The sequence below is a fragment of the Syzygium oleosum genome, unplaced genomic scaffold (genome assembly GCF_021117445.2).
Source record: "Syzygium oleosum isolate NSW1041296 unplaced genomic scaffold, Sole_v2.1 Sole_v2.02, whole genome shotgun sequence".
Taxonomy (NCBI): domain Eukaryota; kingdom Viridiplantae; phylum Streptophyta; class Magnoliopsida; order Myrtales; family Myrtaceae; genus Syzygium; species Syzygium oleosum.
In genome coordinates this window covers 23,650,384-23,675,309 of record NW_026607486.1, presented here as the reverse complement: position 1 = coordinate 23,675,309, position 24,926 = coordinate 23,650,384, and the positions used below count along the sequence as shown (strand labels likewise).

General features: G+C 41.5%; 3 protein-coding genes and 2 pseudogenes across 3 annotated transcripts; 4 read left to right on the top strand and 1 right to left on the bottom strand.

Moving 5' to 3' along the window:
- The first annotated feature begins 687 nt into the window (after positions 1-687).
- Positions 688-2,739, top strand: LOC115691687 (7-deoxyloganetin glucosyltransferase-like). Its single transcript, XM_030618395.2, has 2 exons — positions 688-1,261; positions 1,542-2,739. The coding sequence occupies exons 1-2, from the start codon at positions 736-738 to the stop codon at positions 2,468-2,470; spliced, it is 1,455 nt and encodes a 484-aa protein (XP_030474255.1). The 5' UTR covers positions 688-735; the 3' UTR covers positions 2,471-2,739.
- Positions 2,740-8,149: 5,410 nt separating this feature from the next.
- On the top strand, positions 8,150-10,050 carry LOC115691690 (UDP-glycosyltransferase 85A3-like; annotated as a pseudogene).
- Positions 10,051-14,770: 4,720 nt separating this feature from the next.
- LOC115691688 (7-deoxyloganetin glucosyltransferase-like) lies at positions 14,771-16,916 on the top strand. The gene is made up of 2 exons (XM_030618399.2): positions 14,771-15,421; positions 15,729-16,916. Exons 1-2 carry the CDS (start codon positions 14,896-14,898, stop codon positions 16,655-16,657), a joined length of 1,455 nt encoding a protein of 484 aa, XP_030474259.1. The 5' UTR covers positions 14,771-14,895; the 3' UTR covers positions 16,658-16,916.
- A 1,532-nt stretch (positions 16,917-18,448) lies between these two features.
- On the top strand, positions 18,449-20,311 carry LOC115691691 (7-deoxyloganetin glucosyltransferase-like; annotated as a pseudogene).
- Positions 20,312-21,147: 836 nt separating this feature from the next.
- On the bottom strand, positions 21,148-24,145 carry LOC115667693 (ADP,ATP carrier protein 1, mitochondrial). Its single transcript, XM_056308994.1, has 4 exons — positions 23,969-24,145; positions 22,383-22,900; positions 21,917-22,288; positions 21,148-21,681 (listed from the first exon to the last, which is right to left on the bottom strand). The coding sequence occupies exons 2-4, from the start codon at positions 22,887-22,889 to the stop codon at positions 21,385-21,387; spliced, it is 1,176 nt and encodes a 391-aa protein (XP_056164969.1). The 5' UTR covers positions 22,890-22,900; positions 23,969-24,145; the 3' UTR covers positions 21,148-21,384.
- Between the last annotated feature and the right edge of the window lie 781 nt (positions 24,146-24,926).

Below are 24,926 nucleotides of genomic sequence, written 5' to 3'. Positions count from 1 at the left end.
CAATGTACAATGTGGTCCAACATTGAACATTTTCATATAGGTACCAAAAGTTTAAGGACCACATTACACATTGGGCTAAAATTCATGGACCACATTGAATAGATTAAAAGTTCCCGGGTCACATTACACATTGAGTCAAAGTTCATAGGCCATTTGCGTCATTATTCCATTCCCCATCCACAGCAACCGTTTTAGAGAGCTGGTTTCAGCTAGTCCAAAGCCGCTAGTAATTCTCAATCACTGGACAGCTATTACAAGACAAAAGTTGCCTCTAAAGGAAACTCAGGTAGTAAAACTTGGGGACGGCATGTGACATTATCTCAAACGGACGAGAAACTTCAGTATGCTGATTTCTCGTCGCAGTTTCATTTGTTTCCGAAAGCAGGCAAAGCATTATGACTGTAATGACAAAGTAAGAAATTCATCCACCATTCTGTCAAAAGGAACCACCCGTCAAATGTTTCACAAGTAAAAAAAGCTCATCTACCATACTTTGATAAGTTTCCATTCGTCAATCTTTCTTAGTTTTGAAAAATCCAAGTCACCGCTCACGCTTATCCTGTATGGAAGTTTGCGTCTTGATCCTTCAAAATAGTGGCATGGCTATATATAAACTAATCACGATGATGAACAGTGTATATTATTTTAAAGGAGCAGTCACATCAACCCGCACAAAGTGGATCAGTGTTGCCAACTTTGGCTCTGCCTGGCATTCACTGGGACACAGAGAGAGAGATGGACACCCAACCAGCCACAGGTCAGAGAAGCCATGCCGTTTGTATCCCATCTCCATACCAAAGCCATATAGGAGCAATGCTAAAACTGGCAAAACTTTTACATACAAAAGGTTTCTACATATCCTTCGTGAATACAGAGTACAACCATCGACGCTTACTCAAGTTGAGAGGCAATCGAGCACTGGATGACTTCCATGGCTTTCAGTTCCTAACCATCGCTGACGGCCTTCCACTCACGGATGCAGACTCGAGCCAAGACCTCCTAGCTGTATGTGATGCTATCAGAAAGAACATATCTGCTCCATTTTCTGATCTCATCTCCAATCTCAACCACACCCCATCGAGGTCAGATTTTCCTCCAGTCACATGCATTTTCTCCGATGGATTCATGTCATTTGCCACCAATGACGCTGCTCAAGAGTTCGGCATCCCTATCATAAGCTTGTGGACGATCCCCGCCTGTGCCTTCATGGGATTCAAACAATACCGGACACTGAGGGAAAAGGGTCTGACGCCATTAAAAGGTACAAGGCAAATAGTTTTATTTTAACTTGGCATTAGAATCAGTGATTAAGCAGCGTACATGTGTGTATGGCTTATGTATTACCACCCAAAACATCGCGTACAAGCAACTCTGTGCCCACCCACCTGAGGTTTGGCTTGTATTTACCTGGTCCTAGGTTACGGGTATTTCTTGAGCCCAAGGTCCACCGACCTAAAGCTAAACTTCCTCGTGTAAAGAAGAGGGTTTTATTTTCGTAATACGATATCAATTTAAGACTGAGAATATCATGCGTGATGCAGATACCAGCTACTTAACAAATGGCTATTTGGATACCGTAATTGACTGGATTCCAGGAATGAAGGACATTAAATTGTGGGACCTGCCAACCTTCCTTCGTAGCACGGATCCTGATGATATTGTGTTCAACTTTACCATGGATGCCACTGAGAGAGCAAATACAGCCTCAGCAATGATCTTTCATACCTTTGATGCCCTTGAATCAGAATTGCTTGATGCTCTTTCATCCATGTATCCTCGCGTTTATGCAATTGGCCCCCTCTCATTACTTCTCAATAAACTAGTTAAGGAAGAGAGCCCCCTCAAATCTATAGACTGCAATCTGTGGAGAGAAAATAGAGAGTGTCTTCGATGGCTTGACTCGAAGGAACCGAACTCAGTGCTATACGTTAATTTTGGCAGCATAACTGTCTTGACAAGAGAAGAGCTTATTGAGTTTGCAATGGGACTAGCCAATAGCAAACATCCATTGTTGTGGATAATTAGGCCCGACCTTGTAACTGGGGATTCAACAGTTCTTCCCCAAGAATTCATTGAAGAAACAGAAGGAAGGATTATGCTTGCAGGTTGGTGTCCACAAGAGGCAGTTCTTAACCACTTTTCAGTTGGAGGGTTCTTAACTCACTGTGGATGGAACTCTATAATCGAGAGTGTGTCTGCAGGAGTTCCAATGATTTGTTGGCCATCTTTTGGGGACCAGAGGACAAACTGCACTTACGCATGTAGTAAATGGGAGATTGGTATGGAGTTATCAGGTGTGGTCAATAGAGAGGAAGTGGAAAGGCTAGTGAGTGAATTGATGGACGGAGACAAGGGAAAGCAAATGAAGAAAAGAATCACAGAGTGGAAGAGCATAGCACAGGAGGCAACAGATCCTAATGGGTCATCGTCCATAAACATTGACAAGCTGTTGAATGAGCTTCGGACTTAAATACAGAATCAGACATCTGCTTATGGAACTCTGCTATAACAGAATTCTTCTTCACAACAGCATTATACTTTGTTTATGTGTAACTGAGATGAGATGTATACAGATCATGTGTGTTTCAAGAGGTTTGCAGACTACCTAGTTCATCTATCCTATAGACTTGTTCCCTACAAGAAGAGATGTCTTTCCTACACCCATCTTCTACTCTTCATGCTTAGTCATAACTTCAATGATATCTATTAGCATACTTTTCTCCTGGTTTTCATACACAACGACTGCCATGGATTTGTTGTATATGTCATGGTGAAGGTCAAAAGGGTGCCCATGAGACCTGTAAAAATCTGAAGGCTCATGCTTATGACCATTTTCCTAGCAATTCTCCCCTTGGCTAAGAAGACTTGAAAAAAGACACTCCCCTTTATATAACACCTTGGACCGTGCATGCATTCTCCAAGAAGATTGACCATCTCAGTAAATGGATGACTGATCATACTAGGATTTCATGTGAATGAAAAGGCCCAAAAAAGATCACTAAGAAAATCTGTAGTACGCATCTTTTGGCCAATGCGGTCGATCGACAGAGAATACGCCACTATTATGAGTAAACTGTAGCCAAAGAGAATGGGGAAATGAACATCTTTCTGCTTCATGAAATTCAATTTTGAATACCAAAAGGCTAGGCCTGGTCTCGCCTGGCTGGGATGACATCATCTTGGCTATCGATCCATCGGTCACAAGCACACCAAAGCCTCAATTAATGAGAGTTCAAAGATCCTTCTGAACCATTCCAGAATTTTCTGGCTTTCCAATTGGATTCACTTTACATTGATTCAATTATGGCTACTAAGTTCTTAAACTAAACCCAAAACAGGCGTGACACCTAAAATCAACATTTATGCATATACAAATATGAAAATATCATTGGATAGCCCACTTAATTAATCTCAGACAGGCCTCAGAAGAGTCCAGCATATAGCAATAGCATTTTAAAGTTGCACCGCCAAAAAGAATAATAAAAGGTCAGGCAAGCTTAGGGCACTTGCTCCTGGTCTTCATGAGATCTCTGTGGATGTATTATTTAAAGACACTGATTTGTCAAGCAATATGGTTATCAGAAAAATAATTACCAAAGATAGCAGAAAGAGAGAAAATATGGAGATTCAAAATCAGGGAAAAGTGCCAAAAAAGTCCTAAACCTTTTACATTAGTGCCAATTTAGTCCTAAACCTTTTTTTGGTGCCAATTCAGTCCTAAACCTTTTGCATTGGTGTCAATTTAGTCCTAAACCTTTTTTTGGTGCCAATTAAGTCCTAAACCTTTTTAATTGGTGCCAATTCAGTCCTAAACCTTTTGTTTTTGTGCCAATTTGATCCTTCCGGCCAATGTTGACTGGAATTTGCCGACGTGGACGCCGGCCGGCCGGTCACCGGCGCTGACGTGGCGCCGACGTTGACAACTTTAATAATATTTTAATATTTTTTTGAATTTTTTTTTCCATTTTTTTTTTGGGTCTTTCCCTCCTTCCTCTGGCCGGTCGCCGGAGGCCAGGGGCCGGCGAGCTCGACCTCGCCGGCCTCTGGCGAAGGCGAGCCTCGCCATGGTCGGTCAAGGCCCAACCTCGCCGGATCTGGCGAGGTCGAGCCTCGCCCGACCATGGCGAGGCTCGCCCTTGCCGCGGCCTCCGATGAGGGCTCGAGCCTCACCTTGGTAGGGCGAGGCTCGACCTCGTCGAGATCCGGCGAGGTCGGGCCTCGACCGACCATGGCGAGGCTCACCCTCGCTGCGGCCTCCGGCGAGGGCTCGAGCCTCGCCATGGCGGTCGAGGCCCGACCTTGCCGGATCTGGCGAGGTCGAGCCTCGCCCGACCAAGGCGAGGCTCACCCTCGCCAGGCGAGGCCGCCCTCGCCAGTGACCGGCGAGGTCGAGCTTGCCGGCCTCTGGCCTCTAGCCGGTCGCCAGACCGGCGACCGGCCAGAGGAAGGAGGGAAAGACCAAAAAAAAAAAATGAAAAAAAAATAAAAATTCAAAAAAATATTAAAATATTATTAAAGTTGTCCACATCGGCGCCGGTGACCGGCCGCCGGCGTCCACTTCGGCAAATTCCGGTCAACATTGGCCGGAAGGACAAAATTGGCACAAAAACAAAAGGTTTAGGACTGAATTGACACCAATTTAAAAGGTTTAGGACTTAATTGGCACCAAAAAAAGGTTTAGGATTAAAGTGGCACCAATGCAAAAGGTTTAGGACTGAATTGGCACCAAAAAAAAGTTTATGACTAAATTGACACTAATGCAAAAGGTTTAGGACTTTTTTGGCACTTTTCCCTCAAAATCACAACTAGATTTTTGGAGATGCTAAGATAAAGGAATGGACAGCTCTTATAACATAATGATCTTGTCATTTAACATGTCCTTTGATAAATTATTTCCATATGAAGTGTAACACTTTATGAGATCACTATATAGTGGAATCATCTCAACGTAACACATTGAGACCAATAATCAAACACTTTGTTCTTTTGTGGTATCAGAGAAAATCTTCTCAAGAAATCTATTCTAACAATGGCTACCACTATTACCTTTGGCATGCTAAAGTTTTCTTACGCCTCGTCTTTGGACAAAAGCAATTTTGTGTCACTAAAACTAACACAAACAAACTATTCTCATTGGAGAGCACATGGTTGCACTAATTGAAAGCCAAGACCCGGTGGCAATCATTAATGGTGAGTACTGGATGTCCAGTCCAACAATAACCACCTCTCCCAATTCTAAAAAAGAAGCTCCCAATTCTTAAAAAGAAGCTTGAATCAAGGAGCAAAAATCTAGAGTTTTTACAACGGAGAAGGTCTAATCACCTCCTGCGGGGATGGATCATTGTGACACTCTCTGAGAAGTTTTTGCTCCGATAGTAGACTTGAAGACATTTCTCGAGGTGTGGTTAGCATTACAAAACATTTTTTCCAAGGTATCCGAAGAATTAAAGTTTCTATTTTTCTGCGAATCCAAAAGTGTCACAAAGATAATTTCCCATCTCTTCATGAGTATTTTAGTGCTTTTTAATGAGTTATTTGTTATTGGAGGTCCCTTGATGACAAACATAAGGGTCTCTTCATGGCTTTGGTGGTCAGTACGATTCATTGAATAACTCCATGTTGAAGACTCTAATGCCAACCTTCTCTAACCTGATTTTGAAATTGCAAAGTTTGGACAGTCTGCTGACAAATAAAGGTTTTCTTACAATTCAACAAGGGACAGCTTTCTTTGGTCGGAGAAGAAATTTTAAGGGTAAAAAAAAAGAAAAACAATTTTAATATTCCAACAATAACCATTTTCCTTAGCAATTGTCCAAGAATGAAAATCTCAAGCCAACTTTATACATTGACAGGGTCAAAAGTCACAATTCCACCAAAGCAAGATCAAGAAAATTGTGGAAGTAACAGACAAAGTCATTCCATATCAAATATGTAGCAGGGACATATTGCTTCAGATTGCTTTGGTCGGTTTAATATGTCTTTACTCTCATAGCATGTGCCAAAGACATTTGCTGCCCTTACTGTTGGAGATAGTCAAAATTCTGAATGGTTCATTGATACTAGAGCTTCAAATTACATGAGTTAACTGACAATCACATATGGGGAAAAATAAAATTATGGTTGGAAATGGTGACTCACTTAAAATTTCCCATGTTAGTGATGCTCAAATCCATTTAGGCCAAGATAACATTCCCTTAAAAAAATGTTCCACTTGTTCCTTAAATGAAAAGGAATTTATTATCTTTTTTATTGTCAGATGAAAAAAAAGAATTTTTTATCAGTGAGCCAAATTACAGTCGATCATCTTCTACACTTTGAGTTCTCTACCACTAGTTTGTGGTGAAAGATGAGAACGACAAAGTTCTAACATTTGGAGATTGTGAAAGTGATCTATATATCTCAAAAGTGATAAAAGAAGCATTATTTTCAAATCGGTTCAAGAAAGCTGATGAAAGCACTTGGCATCAAAGGTTGGGATATCCACAGTCAACGATAATCCATCATCTATAATATAAAGGCGACGTTACGGTCACAACTTGGAATAAATCTACTATAATATGGGGTAATTGTCAAAACGGTTGGGCATCTAAGATTCCTTTTTGCCTTCCAAATCTAATACTATCAAGTCTGTAGAAAAGATATACTGTGATTTGTTGGGAAATGCTGCAATAATCTCATTCAAAGTTTTGTTATTGTGTTTGCTTTGTGGATGGCTATATGCGCTATACTTGATTGTTTCCATTATGGCAAAAATTTAATCTTTGATGTATGCTTTCTCAATTTTGAGAAATATTTGGAAAGTCAATTTGCATGGCATATGGAAATCTTTAATCTAATGAAGGTGGAGAGTTCAATCGAACAAATTTTTTAATTCATTTGCAAAAAATTAACATTGTTAATCAAGTATCTTGCTTGGATATTATTTGGTCTAATTTATTGCTTGTTAAATTGTAATTGCTTGGGTACCAACATTCTGGATTTAGGATAGTAAAATTGATGAAGATCGCATGCAAAACCTTTTCGTAGAAGAGAAAAGGTATCGATTGACGAGCATTATATTAACTTTGGCACAATTAAGATGCATTGCAGCATCTTACTCAAACTCTTAACCAGCCCAGGATAAATTAGATGCAACTTCTTGTTTTAATCTTGAATGAACAATTAACTAGGAATTCTCGAGTTGCAATCAGCAAGGCTTAGGAAAGTCCATGCTAGATTTAGATGCTATTTCGCAAGAGCAACTATTCGCACTAGCTCAGTACTCCGTCTGACTTCCTTGGGAACATCTCCCTGACTCGGGAGAGTCGCTGACATATGCATATCCAAGGACGAATATATCATTGGGTATAGTCCACTTGTCCAAGAAAAGTTCCCCCTCCTCACTTACTCTATCTCGAACAGGCCTCAGAAGAGGACGGCATATAGCAAAACAATTTTAAGGTTGCACCGTCAAAAAGAACGATGAAAAGGTCCGGCAAGCTGAGGACACTTGCTGCAGGCTCTTGACAAGATTTCTGTGGATGTACTACTCCCGTCCTAGATCTTCGACCTATTTCAACAGAGAACATGGTTCCCCATTGACATCAACTCTTTTAGAAAGCTGCTTTCAGCTGGTCCAAAGCCGCAAGTATTATTCATCACTGGACAACTATTACAAGAGAAAAGTGGCCTCTCAAGGAACGTCAGATGATAAGATTTGGACGACATATGGACCTTATCACAGGCGTGTACGAACTTCAGCATGGCGATTGCTTTTTTCAACATATTATTACATAGGTTCATTTGTTTCCAAGTTCCAACAGCCAGCATCGCATTATGACTGTAAGTAGGACTGACAAATTCACCTACCATTCTTTGAAAAGGAATCATCCATCAATCTTTCTTTGTTTTGCAAAGTCTAATTCAACACTCACAATTGTCATATATGGATGGAAGTTTTCTTCTTGATCCATCAAATAGTAGCATGTTTATAAACTAATCACAATCATAAGAAATATTTGTTAGTGTAGTAGAGCAAGTAGACTACATGCAGAGACACAGAAACATACAAGAAGAAAGTGAAATAATACCATAAACCTTTGGCTCTGTCTGATTTCCACTATATCTTCCCCCCCATCGGAAAGTAAGACTGATATCAGCTTTTCTTTCCTGGATGATGCTTTGAACTAGAGCCACCACAGAGAGCGAGAGACATGGACACCCAATCAGCCACAGCAAAGAGAAATGGAACCCATGTTTTTTGTGTCCCAGCTCCATACCAAAGCCACATAGGAGCAATGCTAAAGCTAGCGAAGCTTCTATATACAGAAGGTTGCTACATATCCTTCGTGAACACGGAGTACAATCATCGACGCTTACTCAAGTCGAGAGGTGCTGGAGCCCTCGATGGCTTCCCTGACTTTCAGTTCCTAACCATCCCAGATGGCCTTCCTTTCACTGATGCAGACTCAAGCCAAGACGGCCTTGCTTTAACTGATGCTCTCAGAAAAAACATGTCTGCTCCATTTTTCGACCTCATCTCCAATCTGAACGACACTGCATCAACCCCAGATGTTCCTCCAGTCACTTGCATTTTCAGTGATGGGTTCATGTCATTTGCCACCAATGAAGCTGCTCAAGAATTCAGCATCCCCATAGTACACTTGTGGACAATCCCAGCCTGCTCCTTCATGGGATTCAAACAATACAGTATGCTGAGGGAAAAGGGTCTGGCGCCTTTAAAAGTTAGAAAGTACACGGCAACTACTTTTGTTTTTAACCCCACAAGTAAGCTCGGTGGTTTTAGGAGCGGACATGTGAGTGGTCTATGTGCAAAGCACACATTCGACTCCTCACACCACCATGTACAAACCAGTTCGATGTTGTTTGGCTCACCCACCCAAAATATTGGCTCGTATCTTACTTGGTCCTAGTTAGCAGGGTATTTCTTAAGTTCAAATTTTACCTATCTAAACTAGACTTCCTCATCAAAAAGATTTGATTTCTTTTAGTATTTTTTATCCATGTAAGACTGAGAATGTCATGTGTGAATGCAGATACCAGTTACTTATCAAATGGCTATTTGGATACAGTAATTGACTGGATTCCAGGAATGAAGAACATCAAATTGTGGGACCTGCCCACTTTCCTTCGAACCACGGATCCTGATGATATTTTGTTCAACTTTACGATGGATGCTGCCGGGCAAGCAAATACAGCTTCAGCAATGATCTTCCATACCTTTGATGCCCTTGAATCGGATGTGCTTAATGCCCTGTCATCCATGTATCCTCGTGTACTTGCGATTGGTCCGCTTTCGTTACTTCTAAATAAGCTAGCCAAGGAAGAGAGTCCCTTGAAATCATTTGACTGCAATCTATGGAGAGAAGATACCGAATGTCTCCGATGGCTTGGCACAAAGGAACCTAACTCGGTTCTATATGTTAATTTCGGCAGCCTGGCTGTCTTGACAAGAGAAGAGCTTATTGAGTTTGCGATGGGACTGGCCAACAGTAAACTTCCATTCTTGTGGATAATTAGGCCTGACCTTGTAAATGGGGATTTAGCAGTTCTGCCCTGGGAATTCATCGAAGAAACAGAAAGTAGGAGTATGCTTGCCGGCTGGTGTCCACAGGAGGCGGTTTTAAACCACTTGTCAATCGGAGGGTTCTGAACACACTGCGGATGGAACTCTATCATAGAGAGCGTGTCTGCTGCAGTCCCGATGATTTGCTGGCCATCTTTTGGGGACCAGAGGACAAGCTGCACCTATGCTTGCAGTAGATGGGAGATAGGTCTAGAGTTATCAGGTCCTGTCAAAAGAGAGGAAGTGGAAAGGCTAGTGAGGGAATTGATGGAAGGAGAGAAGGGGAAACAAATGAAGGCAAGAATCACGGAGTGGAAGAGGCTAGCGCACGAGGCGACAGATCCAAATGGGTCATCGTCCATAAACTTCGACAAGGTGCTGAATGAGATTCTATTCTAATCATAAACCTCACATGTCAGTTTGTGCAACACTGCTGCCATAGGGAATTCTTCCTTTGCAACATCATTATATCTTTGTTAATGCGTAACAGCGATGAAATCAAAATATTCAGCTACGCAATGGTGTTTTAATAAGATATATGCAGCAGACTACCTAATTTATCTAATGTAAATTGTTAAGAGCCGTCTTTTCTACACCCCCTCTTCTACTCTTCCTTCGTCATAACTTCAGAGGTATCTAGCAGCATGCTTTTCTCCATGAAAATTCATCTTCGTCGACAGTCATTTGTGTTCATGGTGAAAACCAAAAGGGTCGCCTGTGGCACCTCTAGTCCCACGCGACTATTATTTCATCTGAAGAGTAGCATGTCGAAGATGCATACTTAGCACTTGACACCATCCCACTCACCAAAAGGAAAATCGAGAATGACGCACTCAAGTCAGGGATCAACCTATAGGTAATTTTTATTTTCCTAATTCATGAAAATTTTGTTCTCAGCTGGAAGTTAGATCCCACCATATATCAGCACACACATGGCGAACCTTTAATGATTGAAAGACATCTAATTACCATCAACCAGATCCAGTGAACTTTATACTTTTTCAATAAACAATCGACTTGGCATTAGAAACGCAGTGGCATTCAGCAATTGTATCCACCGTCTACAAAGCTCCCGCTTTCCATTTTCCCCTCATGGATCAATGAAAAGAATGCCGGCTGTTACCAATTTTCTTTTTCCCACATGTTACCAATTAGATAGGAAGAAAAACTTGTAAGACGAGCAGGGATATCATATAGATGAAATGAGAAGGCTTTGGAAAGGCAAAAGTGAGAACACAAAAATAATCTAGGAAAGGAAACGGCTAGATTGAAGATGAAACAGAGGGATCCAACAAAGACCTTTAACCACAATGTAGTAAGGGAAAATAACACAATCCCTGAACTTTAGCTCAATATGCATTGTGGTCCCTGAACTTTCAATTTGTTCAATGTAATCGTTGAACTTTTAATTTGTTCAATGTCGTCCCTGAACTTTTAGTACATATTCAATTTAGTCTCTGAACTATATGAAAATGTTCAATATAGTCCTTCCATTAATTTAAATTCAATGACTATATTGAACATTTTCATATAATACTATATTGAATATTTTTCATATAGTTTAGGGACTACATTGAACATATACCAAAACTCCAAGGACCACATTAAACATTAAGCTAAAGTTCAAGAACTACATTGAACAAATTAAAAATTCAAGGACCACATTGCACATTGGGCCAAAGTTCAGGGACCATTTGTTTCATTATCCCTAGTAGTAAAAACTAGAGAAGTACCTTAAGAAAAATAACTCATTTTGTGTCATTGAAATTCCAAGCAGCAAAGGAACTCTTGCTGCTCTAAAAGACTACACATAAAATCTTAGTTTATATTGCGCTAAATTTCAGGTTTTCTTCTTTTCGTTTAGTAGCTCATTATAGGAAAATAATTTAGTTACGATGTTGTTCTTGCTAAGTTACATAGTTACATTTCTTTGATACCTTAGTTTATTTTAGATAACTTGCGTAGAGTTTCCTTTTATAACTCACTGGAATGTGTCCTGAGGCTTTATAATAAAGCCATATAATAATATTATCTGTCCAACTTGTATCCGGTTATATTTTCCGCACCTTTATCACTTTATCGTTGTTCTCATTGTTTATTTGCGGTGATGTTATATTATTCATATTTAAAGTCCGTTTTATGTGTCGACATTGTAGGGTCTCCTAGACGCACGTACGAGGATTTTAAAATGGAAAGATGGCATGAAATATTTTCTAATAAAAAGAGAAAAGGTACCAATTTTCAGCACGAATAAATTTCTACCGTAATCAAGTTTCCTGACTTGAATCTCTTATTCGAAAATGTAAAACGGCCTCCCAAGTTTTACTTGACCTCTAATCGGCTTCTAATAGGTTTATAGGAGGCTCCTTAAAGTAAAACATAAAAAAAGTATAATATGTTTTCATAATATACCGAGAAACCAAGTTGCATCGGTAGGGTTTGGAGAACCCAATTTAACTATTGGTGCTACCTTGCAAGACGAATTGCCCGCACTTGTTTGGCGATCCGGTAAACCATCAGGGGTAAAATCTAATATATATTCTCATTAGGAAGATCGTGATAATGACACCCTAAAATTTCATTACAACCTGATTACACCGCCCAATAACCTTTAAAATCAACCCGGCAACCTAAAAACCGACCTTATTTGAAATTACAACTAAGCGAATTTCTTCAATTAAATGAATTAAGAGTTCAAATTCTTATCAAGCAATTCGAAATCGAATCAATCCGGCTCTTCAAGACATTGAAGTATGCGCGAATTGAAACCCCTTCCTCTCTCTCTCGATGTCTTTCTTTTCTACTTCTTTCTGTTTCGTTGTTTTCCCGATCTCGGCTAAATCAATCTTTTTAACCCTCTCTCTCTCGGCCACTCTCTCAAATTGAAGAGCCAATTCTCTCTCTATTTGCCAAAAGAAACATTATCAGGCGACTATGGTACGTATCCTATTCCGGGCACATCCATTCACTAAGCTATCTTAATTTGTCTTTTCCTTTAGTAGCTCTTTTACATATTTTATAGTCTTTATTCCACTACAAGTCAGATTGTTACATGCACTATCAAAAAAATAATGAATGAATGAATTGTCCCGCGAGCTCCGGACGCTCATCTCCAGCTCGATCTCCAACAGTATTTATTTTTTATAGGGGGGCTCCAATAGTTCTGTAATATTTGTGTTTCAAGGTCAAAAGGTCAAAGGTTGAAAAAAAGAAAAAGAAAAAAGAAGGAGTTGAAAAGTCAAAAAGCAGAACAGTGGAAGCTTTAGCTGATTTAAGCCGAGAGGGTGCACGGCCGAGAAAAAGAAAAGGAAAAAAAAGAAAGAGAGGAAAAGAGAAGGAAGATGAGGAAGGGTTTCGCACGTTCTCGTCACGATTCGTCATGGGAGCCCCGCTAAATCAGAATTACTCCATGTCGCAACGCTCGGTAAGTGTTCGCACCCCTCATTCGTGCAATCGGAGAAGTTTTCCGGTTTAGGGCTCAAATTTCGGAGTTACATGAGATTCAAGCCATTAAGTCCGATTTTTTAGTTGTCGAGCTGCGTATATATATAAAAATGATAGTTTGGGGTGTTGTGGGGCTACAGAATTTTACAGATCTCGATTTGGACATACGGTTCGCCCGAAACAGAATTTTGAAGTTAAGCATGCGTGGTGAACGGTGCGCGACCAGTGGTTTTTAGGCCGATTTTCATTGGTTTTCGGCTCGGTTTTAGGTCGGCCAAGTTGTAAGCCTTCTAGTGCTTCGGAAGATCTTCATTTTGACTATAAGATCGCTTAGAACGGGATTTGGGTGAGAGATTTATGGCACAACCAAGTCTCGAGTTTAAGCTTCGCGTTGCGAACGGCTTTGAATAATCGCTCTGGACGAGGGATTTGTGAGCGCGTTTGAGTCGTTTTGGTTAGCGTTTAAGCTTGATTTAGTCGAGTCATTTGTTAAAATAGTATTTTACTTGGTTTTGACGTCGATTCTCGTTTAATTGATAGGATTATGAGATCGTCGGCGAGTTTAGTCATATTGTATGATTTTGGGGCATTCTCAAGTGAGTGATGCTGATATCTTCTTTGGTTTTGTAAAACCCATGTACTGAGGTACGTATATATATATATGGAAGCAAGAAGAACACATTTACTGCATAAAGCTGGATCAAATGTTTACTACTTTTGGATTATGGTGGGATGGTTCGATAAACCTTTCTTGAAAGGTTATGCTTACTATTTTGCGCATTAGATTTATGAGATAACTCTTGAGGGCTTATACGTTTTGGTTTGTGAAACCATTTGTGATATGAATTGGTAAAAATGGCTAAGTGCTACACGATAACGTAATTTCGTGGGAGTCACCTTTAGGGCCTTGTAGTCAAGGACTAAGTGCTACATTGTGACTCAAGTCGTATGAGAGGCACATCTAGGGCCTTGCACTATTGATATGCACATTAAAGGACTAGGTGCTACACGATAACGTAAATTCGTGGAAACCACCTCTAGAGCCTTGTAATATAATATACGTTGGTCAAGGAGTAAGTGTTACACAATAACGTAAATTCGTGGGAGCTACCTCTATAGCCTTGAGTTGAATATCGAGCATAGAATGGACCATTAACATGTGTTTGACGAATTTGTGTTGAATTGGACCAGTAATGTTGGTTTTGCTATTATGGCTGAATTGGTATTTATGCTATGAATATAGTTACATGGAAGTATTATATAACTCATTTTATTCTTGTAAATTTGTTATATTCTGAATTGGTATAAGTGAGTTATGTCCTTGAGTTTTAAACGTATATTGTGAAGGCTCGATATTCTTAGAAGAGATGTACTACTTACTGAGTTGTGCTTGCTCACCCATCTCTTTCCTCAACCTTTTCAGGTTCCTCGGTTAGTGGCTTTAGAGCGAGAGCGCTATCGATGGGGACTTTTGGGAATTGGCTCTTGACTTTTGGTTTGAGGTTGCGTCCTTCGGGCGGAAGGATGGCCGTATTATCCCCTATCTCGATAGGTTTCGGGGTGTGATAAATTCAGCAACAATATTTATTTTTGTCAACTTGTTGCTTGCTCTCCACGTCCTTGATTTTCTTCAGCCACCGTTACTGACCTCTACAGCCGGGAGTTCTTAACTTGCTAATCAAGTACACTAGCTGCCCACGTGGGACTTTCTCTTAGATTGGATCGCCGATTTCAACATATATATATATATAAAGTGACATGTTGCGAAACCTAGGCATTCACTGCATCTTCCCCTTCATCTGAAAAATAAAGCTCAACATCCATTTCAGCTTTCAATCCTCTGAGTTCTGCTTTGAGTTCGACCAGAGAGAGAGAGAGAGAGAGAGATGGACACCCAATCAGCCACGGCTAAGAGAAGCCATGCCGTTTGTCTCCCAGCTCCATACCAAAGCCACATAGGAGCAATGCTAAAACTGGCAAAGCTTCTATATTCAAAAGGTTTCTACGTGTCCTTCGTGAACACAGAGTACAACCATCGACGCTTACTCACGTCAAGAGGCACTCGAGCCCTCGATGGCTTCCCTGGCTTTCGGTTCCTAACCATTCCTGACGGCCTTCCCCCCTCGGATGGAGACACGAGCCAAGACGGCAATGCTATGTGTGATGCTGTCAGATATAACATGTCTGCTCCATTTTCTGATCTCATCTCCAATCTCAACAACACCGCATCAAGCTCAGATGTTCCTCCAGTCACTTGCATTTTCACCGATGGACACATGTCATTTGCCACCAATGACGCTGCTCAAGAATTCGGCATCCCTAATATACACTTTTGGCCAATTCCCGCCTGCGCCTTCATGGGACTGAAACATTACCAGACGCTGAGGGAAAAGGGTCTGGCGCCATTAAAAGGTAAACCTACAAGGCAAAACGTTTTATTTTAGCCCCGTGTGTAGACAGTGATTAAGCAGCGGTCGTGTGTGGATTATGCGCATGGCCTTTGTATGACCACCCACAACATCGCATGCAAACAATTCCGTGCCTACTCGCCTGATGTTTGGCTTACATCTTACCTGGTCCTAGGTTACTGGAATGTTTCTTGACCCCATGGTCTTCCAACCTAAAACTATACTTCCTCGTAAAAAAAGAAAAAAAAAAGAGGTTTTATTTTACTAATATTATATCCACGTAAGACTGAGAATATCACGTGTGAATGCAGATACCAGTTACTTATCAAATGGCTATTTAGATACAGTAATTGACTGGATTCCAGGAATGAAGGGAATTAAATTGTGGGACCTGCCCACTTTTCTTCGAACCACAGATCCTGACGATGTTTTGTTCAACTTTTCGATTGATCTTGCTGAGGAAGCAAATAAAGCTTCGGCAATGATCTTCCATACCTTTGATGCCCTTGAATCGGACGTGCTTAATGCATTGTCATCCATGTATCCTCGCGTGTTTGCAATCGGTCCGCTTTCGTTGCATATAAATAAGCTAGTGAAGGAAGAGAGTCCCCCGCAATCATTTGACTGCAATCTGTGGAGAGAAGATACCGAATGTCTCCGATGGCTCAGCACGAAGGAACCGAACTCAGTTCTATACGTTAATTTCGGCAGCATAGCCGTGTTGACAAGAGAAGAGCTTATTGAGTTTGCAATGGGACTGGCCAACAGCAAACATCCATTCTTGTGGATAATTAGGCCCGACCTTGTAAGAGGGGATTCAGCAGTTCTTCCCCTGGAATTCATCGAAGAAACAAAAGGAAGGAGAATGTTTGCCAGCTGGTGTTCACAGGAGGCTGTTCTCAACCACTTGTCGATCGGAGGGTTCTTAACGCACTGCGGGTGGAACTCTATGATTGAGAGTGTGTGTGCAGGAGTCCCAATGATTTGTTGGCCATCTTTTGGGGATCAGAGGACAAACTGCACTTACGCTTGTAGTAAATGGGAGATTGGTTTGGAGTTGTCGGGTGTGGTCAAAAGAGAGGAAGTGGAAAGGCTAGTGAAGGAACTGTTCGACGGAGACAAGGGCAAACAAATGAAGGAAAGAATCGCAGAGTGGAAGAAACTAGCAGAGGAGGCAACAGATCCAAATGGGTCATCGTCTATAAACTTTGACAACCTATTGAATGAGCTTCTAACTTAACTACAGAACCAGACGTCTGTTTGTGCAACACTGCTACCACAGGCAATTCTTCGTTCACAACAACATTCTACTTCTATAGGTTTTAACTATGATGAAATCATGTATTCGTATCACGTGTGTTTCAAGAGGTTTACAGACTTCCTAATTCTTCTATTTTATGAACTTGTTCCCTACAAGAAAGAGCTGTCTTTCCTACACCCATCTTCTACTCTCATTCGTAGTCATAACTTCAAAGATATCTATCGGCATGCTTTTCTCCTGATGAAAATTCATCTTCACGATAGTCATGTATTTGTTGTATATTTCATGGTGAAAGTCAAAAAGGGTGTCCATGAGACCTGGAGAAATCTGAAGGCTCATGCTTATGAGCATTTTCCTAGCGATTCTCCCCTTGGCAAAGAAGACTCGGAAAAAGACACTCCCCTTTCTTTGACACCTTCGACCCTGCATGCACTCTGGAAGAGGATCGACCATCTTGGTCAATATATGACTGACCATCCTAGGATTTCATGTGAATGAAAAGGCCCAAAAATGACATAAAGAAAATCTGCACTTTGCATCTTTTGGCCGAAGCGGTCGATCGATTGAGAATATGCAACAATTAAGTTGAAACTGTGGCCAAAGATAATGGGGAAATGAGCATCTCGCTGCTTCATCAAAATCAGTTTTAAACACCAACAGGCAAGGCCTGGTGGGGATGACATCATTTTGGCTTTTGATTGAGACATCAACAGAACTAAACATGAACGGGAGACTTTTCTCTATCGGTCACAAACACACCGTAGCCTCAATTAATGAGAATTCTAAGATCATGCTGAACCATTCCAGAATTTTCTGGCTTTTCACGTTGGATTCACTTTACATTATTCAATTTTGGCTACTAAGTACTTAAACTAAACCCAAAACAGGGGTGACGCCCAAAATCAGCAGTTATGCATGTACAGTACCAAAATAGCATTGGATATAGTCCACTTATCCAAAAACGTTCCCTTCCTCTGTTTATTTATGTCACACAGGGCTCAAAAGAATTACAGCATATAGAAATAGCATTTTAAAGATGCACCGTCAAAAAGAACCAAAAAAAATTCTGGCGATTTTAGGACACTTGCACCAGGATCTTGACAAGATTTCTGTGGATGTACTACTCCCATCCTAGATCTCCGACCTATTTCAACAGAGTACATGGTTCCCCATTGACATCAACTCTTTTAGAAAGCTGCTTTCAGCTAGTCCAAAGCCACAAGTATTATGCATCACCAGACAACTGTTACAAGACAAAAGTGGCCTCTCAAGGAACGTCGGATAATAAAATTTGGACAACATATGGACCTTATCTCAGGTGTATACGAACTTCAGAATGGCGATTGCTCTTTTCAACATATTGCACAGGTTCATTTGTTTCCAACAGCCGGCATTGCATTATGACTGTAATTACGACAGAAAAATTTATCTGCCATTCTTTGAAAAGGAATCATCCGTCCATCTTACGTAGTTTTACAAAGTCTAATTCAACACTCACGCTTGTCATATATAATGGAAGTTTTCTTCTTGATCCTTCAAACAGTAGCATGCTGATAAACTAATCACAATCATAAGAAATATTTATTAGTGTGTAGAGCAAGCAAACTCCATGCAGAGACGCATAGAAACTTACAAGAAGAAAGATACCATAAACCTTTGGTTCTGCCTGATTTGCACTATATCTTCCCCCTCATCGGAAAGTAGGACTGACATCAGCTTTTCTTTCCTGGATGATGCTTTGAACTAAAGCCACCACAGAGAGCGAGAGACATGGCCACCCAATCAGCCACAGCCAAGAGAAATAGAACCCATCCTGTTTGTGTCCCGGCTCCATACCAAAGCCACATAGGAGCAATGCTAAAGCTAGCGAAGCTTCTATATACGGAAGGTTTCTACATATCCCTCGTGAACACAGAGTACAATCATCGACGCTCACTCAAGTCGAGAGATGCCAGAGCCCTCGATGGCTTCCCTGACTTTCAGTTCCTAACCATCCCAGATGGCCTTCCTTTCCCCGATGCAGACTCGAGCCAAGACGGCCTTGCTCTAACTGATGCTCTCAGAAAAACCATGTCTGCTCCATTTTTTGACCTCATCTCCAATCTGAACGACTCTGCATCAACCCACGATGTTCCTCCAGTCACTTGCATTCTGTGATGCGTTCATGTCATTTGCCACCAATGAAGCTGCTCAATAATTCAGCGTCTCCATAATACACTTGTGGACAATCCCAGCCCGCTCCCTCATGGGATTCAAACAATACAGTACGCTGAGGGAAAAGGGTCTGGCGCCTTTAAAAGGTAAAAAGTACAAGGCCACTAATTTTGTTTTTAACCCCACAAGTAAGCTCGGGGTTTTAGGAGCGGACTTGTGAGTGGATTATGTGCAGAGCACATATTCGACTCCCCACACCACCATGTACAAACCAGTTCGATGTTGTTTGGCTCACCCACCCGAATTTTGGCTTGCATCTTACCTGGTCCTAAGTTAGCAGGGTATTTCTTTAAGTCCAAAATTTACCCAGTCCTCATCATAAAGATATAATTTCTTTTCATATTTTGTATCCATGTAAAAATGAGAATGTCATGTGTGAATGCAGATACCAGTTACTATCAAATGGGTACTTGGATACAGTAATTGACTAGAATTCAGGAATGAAGAACATCAAATTGTAGGACCAGCCCACTTTCCTTCGAACCACGGATCTTGATGTATTTTGTTCAACTTTACATGGATGCTATTGAGCAAGCAAGTACAGCTTCAGCAACGATCTTCCATACCTTTGATGCCCTTGAATCGGACGTGCTTAATGAATTGTCATCCATGTATCCTCGTGTACTTGCGATTGGTCCGCTTTCGTTACTTCTAAATAAGCTAGTGAAGGAAGAGAGTCCCACGAAATCATTTGACTGCAATCTATGGAGAGAAGATAGCGAATGTCTCCGATGGCTTGGCACGAAGGAACCTAACTCGGTTCTATTTGTTAATTTCGGCAGACTAGCTGTCTTGACAAGAGAAGAGCTTACTGAGTTTGCGATGGGACTGGCCAACAGTAAACTTCCATTCTTGTGGATAATTAGGCCTGACCTTGTAAACGGGGGATTCAGCAGTTCTGCCCCGGAAATTCATCGAAGAAATAAAAGGAAGGAGTATGCTTGCCAGCTGGTGTCCACAGGAGGCGGTTCTAAACCACTTGTCAATCGGAGGGTTCTTAACGCACTAAGGATGGAACTCTATCATAGAGACCGTTGTCTGCTGGAGGCCCGATGATTTGCTGGCCATCTTTTGGGGACCAGAGGACAAGCTGCACCTATGCTCGGAGGAGATGGGAGATAGGTCTGGAGTTATCAGGTGATGTCAAGAGAGAGGAAGTGGAAAGGCTAGTGAGGGAATTGACGGAAGGAGAGAAAGGGAAACAGATGAAGGCAAGAATCACTGAGTGAAGAGACTAGCGCACGTGGCAACAGATCCAAATGGATCATCGTCCATAAACTTTGACAAGGTGCCGAATGAGATTCTAATCTAATCATGAAACTCACATGTCAATTTGTGCAACACTGCTGCCGTAGGCAATTCTTCCATTGCAACATCATTATATCCTTGTTAACAGGTATCAGGGATGAAATCAAAATATTCAGGTCATGTGATGCTGTTTTAATAAGATGCATGCAGCAGACCCATTACAACTTGTTAAGAGCCATCTTTCCTACACCCCTCTTCTGCTCTTCATACTTAGTCATAACTTCAAGATCTAGCAGCATGCTTTTCTCCACGAAAATTCATCTTCGTCGATAGTCATCGTATTGATGTATCATTCATGGTGAAAACCCAAAGGGCCAGTGACACCTCTAGTCCCATGCGACTATTACCAAAAGGAAAATCGAGAATGACGCACTCAAGTCAGGGATCAACCTATAGGTAATTTTTGCTTTCCCAATCCATGAAAATTTTGTTCTCAGCTGGAAGTTAGATCCCACCATATATCAGCACACACAAGGCCGCCCTTTAATGATTGAAAAGCATCTAATTACCATCAACCAGATCCAGTGAACTTCATACTTTTTCAATAAACAATAGACTTAGCATTCAAAATGCAGAGGCATTCAGCAACTGTGACCACCATATACAAAGCCCCCGCTTTCTCTTTCCCCCTCATGAATCTCTGAAAAGAATACCGGCTGTCCAAGGCCAAGTCAGGAATTGTTACAAGTTCTATTTTTTACCAATTAGATAGGAAGAAAAACATGTAAGATAGGAGCAGGTATATCATATAGATTAAATGAGAAGGCTTTGAGAAAGGCAAAAGTGAGAACACATAAATAAAGCCTGGACGTAGGACTCTGTACCCGGCTACTTTCATCAATCCAGGAAAATATGACCAAATCAAGGAAAGCAAACGGCTAGATCGAAGATGAAACAGAGGGATCCGACAAAGACCTTTAACCTCAATCTAGCAAACACTACAGAAGTACCTTAAGAAAAATAACTCATTTCATGTCAATGAGGTTCCAAGCAGCAAAAGAACTCTTGCCGCTCTAATAAATCACATTTTAACGGGACCAAAAATTCCAGCCAAAAAGTAACAACTGGTTTGGGAGAATCTCCCTTTTAACTCAAAATTATTTCATAAAAAAATTTGCCGGAGTAAATTATTAGAACTCGAGATTTTCATCACCGTCTAAATCCAAAAGGCACAACGCACTTGCTTAGGCGCCTCCGGATCCAAACTTCTTGCCGAATACGATCAGCTGCAACTTATCATAACCTGCCAGCACACCAGCACCGGCAACAGCACGGAGGATGTTTGCACCAGCACCCTTGAAGAGAGACTTGGCACCCTCATTCTTCAGAATTTGAGAGAAAGCATCCAGGGAACTCTTGTACTTGACAGCTTCGCCAGAGGTCATCATCATTCTTCTGCGAACAGTGTCGATTGGATAGGATGCAAGCCCAGCACCATTTGTGATGAGCCATCCAAGGCCAAAGCTAGCGAAGAAACTATCCTGAAATGATTGAACAACAGATGTAATAAGGGGGAAATAACAGCAAAGCTCCTGTGATAAATTAATCTCACTTTCATATCCTGATAGCAAAGCTCAGAAAAGAAATTATTATCATCCCCTACTTTATTCCTCAAAAAATACTCTCCCATTCATTATGGCAACCTAGGAGCTAAGTTCACCATATCAGCAGAGGCATGAATTCAGAAAAACGCATGACTCCCAGAGAAATCCTTACCTGTAAACTTCCAGTCAAGAGAACTGGCTTCAAAGAATCGTACATTCCAAAGTAGAGTCCACGGTACACAATAATTCCAACACAAGAGATGTTGAAACCACGGTAAAGCCCAGCAATACCATCAGAAGCCAGTGTCTTCCTGTAAACATCAACAAGACCATTGAACTGCCTCTCTCCACCCTTCTTGGCAGCCTTTGCATCATTGGCCAGACGCGTACGGGCATAGTCCAGGGAGTACACAAACAGAAGGGAAGATGCACCAGCTGCACCTCCTGATGCCAAGTTACCAGCAAACCACTTCCAGTAGCCATCCCTGTCTTTCTTGAAGTTGAACAGCCTCTTGAAGTAATCCTTGAATGCAAAATTCAAGGCCTGGCCCAAATTTCAAATAACGGTAAGATAAATGCCAAAGACAAACACAAGTATGCTGCAAGAACCAGGAAAAAAAAAATGACGCATGAGTCACCTGAGTGGGGAAATAACGGATAACATTAGCAGTGTTCCCTCTCCACAAGGAACCAAATCCCTCATCCTTGATTGTCCTCCCAAAACAATCACCAATGCCCTTGTACGGTTCAGACAGCCGACCGGTCTTAATCATCTCATCCTGGTTCTGAATTAGAAGCTTCACACGCTCAATGGGAGCAGCAGCCGTTTTGGATACAGCAGCAGAGACTCCACCCATCAGGAAATCGATGGCAAAGCTAGCAAATCCTTTCTCTGCCGGGGCATGAACAAACACAGGAGATGCTGTTGATGCAACCATGGACAAGTCAGAGGATGCTCTACATGCTGGCACTGTTGAATAACTCCATGCGGCATTGGTGTAATTTCCATATGCACGCCGTTGGTAAAGAGCAGGCCTCTGGAAAGCCCCGTCGCAACCTCGCGTGTCTTGAGAAAGACTAGTGCGGAGAAGGAGCTGGCCAGCTACCTTCTGCATAACAGTTGGGTGTTGAACTTGATCAACCATCTTTACTTCACCTGCAATAATGACTTACTTAGTTTCCATGATGGCCAATTGAGAATGAATTGTTTTAACAGTCATTCAGCAAGAATCGAGATACAACTATAGTATGATCACTGCTGAAGCAACAAACTGAGAATTTTGACACAATCCCCGGTCAAAGCTTGATAACGATTGGTGTAAAGTGGTCCTACAGGCAACCCGAAACATTTGTCTCCCCACGCGCATAAAGACTTCTTGACAAGGGATGAGGATAAAGTAAAGGAGAACAATCAGCAATTTATCCAAAAAAAAAGAACACAATCTGAACCAAGTGATACTACAAAACAAAACCATGTCAAGAGGAAAACCATACATGTGAGCATGTTAAACCTTAAGATTTTATTCATTTTACAGTAATGCAACCCAGACAGCAATCAGAAATAAAATGGGTTACGGGTAAGTTGATTGTCGATTCAATGCGGAAACAATTTGTGGAGATCCACAAAGAGAAACACACGCGGTAAAGCATTCGTGAAGACACAATTTAGTAAAACATCTAGAAACAGCCACTGCCTCTCATCGCAAGAATAACATGGGGAGGGAGAATCTAAAACAAATCGAAGCAGAACTCGATTCCGTCACAAGTCCAATCAAATCGGAAGAAGATTGTACAGAACAAATCTCAGCGCCGATCAAAGTGGAAGCCTAGCAAGCAAGTGCCTGAGATCTAAGATACTTCCAATACGACCTCTGGCTCTCAGACCTGGAAACGAGAGACTGGAACAAAACCAAAAGCCACCGCACCGCTACAGCATGTCAAACAGAAAGAAAGGAAGAAAGAAAATCAAACGGATCTAACCAAAGACGAACACAAGAGAACAATCGTGCCGAGACCGGATCAGATCTGAGACTCGCGGATGATCGTAAAAAACACGCAGACAACGTAAAAGGAAAAGGAAAAGGAAGAGAAAGATCTACCACGGAGAAAGTCTAAGACACGAGAAATGGATCTGAGAGAAAGGGAGGAAGCGAGATGCGGAGCCAGAGGAAGAAGAAGAAGCAATCGAGAGAGCAGAGGGATGAGATTATAATGGCGATCATACCTGGGAGGAGGAGGAGGAGGAGGAGGAGAGAGGTCGTCGATTGGAGGCTGCGAAAGGACTTCGGAGCCCTCTCTCTTCTCTCTCTCTCTCTCTCTCTCTACTGCGCGGGCGGAGGAAGGAGAAGACCGAGGCAAACGTGGAGGAGAGAAGACGATTTGTGAGGACGGCGAAGCGAAGAGCCCCACTCCTTTTTTTATTTCGCTTTCCGACGCCCCATGGGACCTTGAAAAGAGCGAACTTTCTTGTGATCTCGACAATCCAGTCCTCCTACTTACACAAATTCTCATTTCGGCCGTCATATTCTAATCTGCCTATTAATTGGACCCCTCCATTTCCATAAAATGGTATAACTACAGGGAACGATAAGAGTTTACGGGACCAACTCGATCCACCGGTCAATCGCACGCAAGTTTTTGTCGTGCCGATCCTCCATGGAACGAATTTGGCTCTGATCATTAGATCAAAGAAAGAGACGGATCAATATGTTGATGTGATGGTGTCGAGTTCGAGAAAAATATGAAAATATATTGAATGATATTAAGAGGCAAATATACCTCCATGGATCCTATGTTTGTCCCAATAGATGATATTTGAATTGGCAATGGGTTCGTTTTTTTGGCAAACGCAAAAAAAAAATGGCAGATGAATACTGTCAAACTAATTATTAGCAATTTCTATTTTATACATTTTTACGTTTCGAGATTAATAGGTGCGCGATCAATTGGGACGAAAGGGAAAGCCCTCGTTAAAAAGAGCAAGGACAGCAGGATGTGAAGGGAAGGCCTGGTCAACGGCATTTATTCCAAATATGAATTATATGATTCATGTTTTTGATGGCATTGATTGATTGATCTACACCACATATCACCTTAATTTCTTCCCATCCCTTTCAACGCTCTCAACGACCATTCATCAAAATCCAGACACAGTTTGCTAAGGATACTGTCCAATCAAATTA

Bases quoted from the DNA above. Each gene is read 5' to 3' on its own strand.
- LOC115691688 (XM_030618399.2), top strand. From the start codon at position 14,896: ATGGACACCCAATCAGCCACGGCTAAGAGAAGCCATGCCGTTTGTCTC. The intron at 15,422-15,728 runs GTAAACCTACAA...GTGTGAATGCAG, and splicing joins GGGTCTGGCGCCATTAAAAG to ATACCAGTTACTTATCAAAT.
- LOC115667693 (XM_056308994.1), bottom strand. From the start codon at position 22,889: ATGGTTGATCAAGTTCAACACCCAACTGTTATGCAGAAGGTAGCTGGC. The intron at 22,289-22,382 runs GTGACTCATGCG...AATTTGGGCCAG, and splicing joins TCCGTTATTTCCCCACTCAG to GCCTTGAATTTTGCATTCAA. The intron at 21,682-21,916 runs GTAAGGATTTCT...CAATCATTTCAG, and splicing joins TCTTGACTGGAAGTTTACAG to GATAGTTTCTTCGCTAGCTT.
- LOC115691687 (XM_030618395.2), top strand. From the start codon at position 736: ATGGACACCCAACCAGCCACAGGTCAGAGAAGCCATGCCGTTTGTATC. The intron at 1,262-1,541 runs GTACAAGGCAAA...TGCGTGATGCAG, and splicing joins GGGTCTGACGCCATTAAAAG to ATACCAGCTACTTAACAAAT.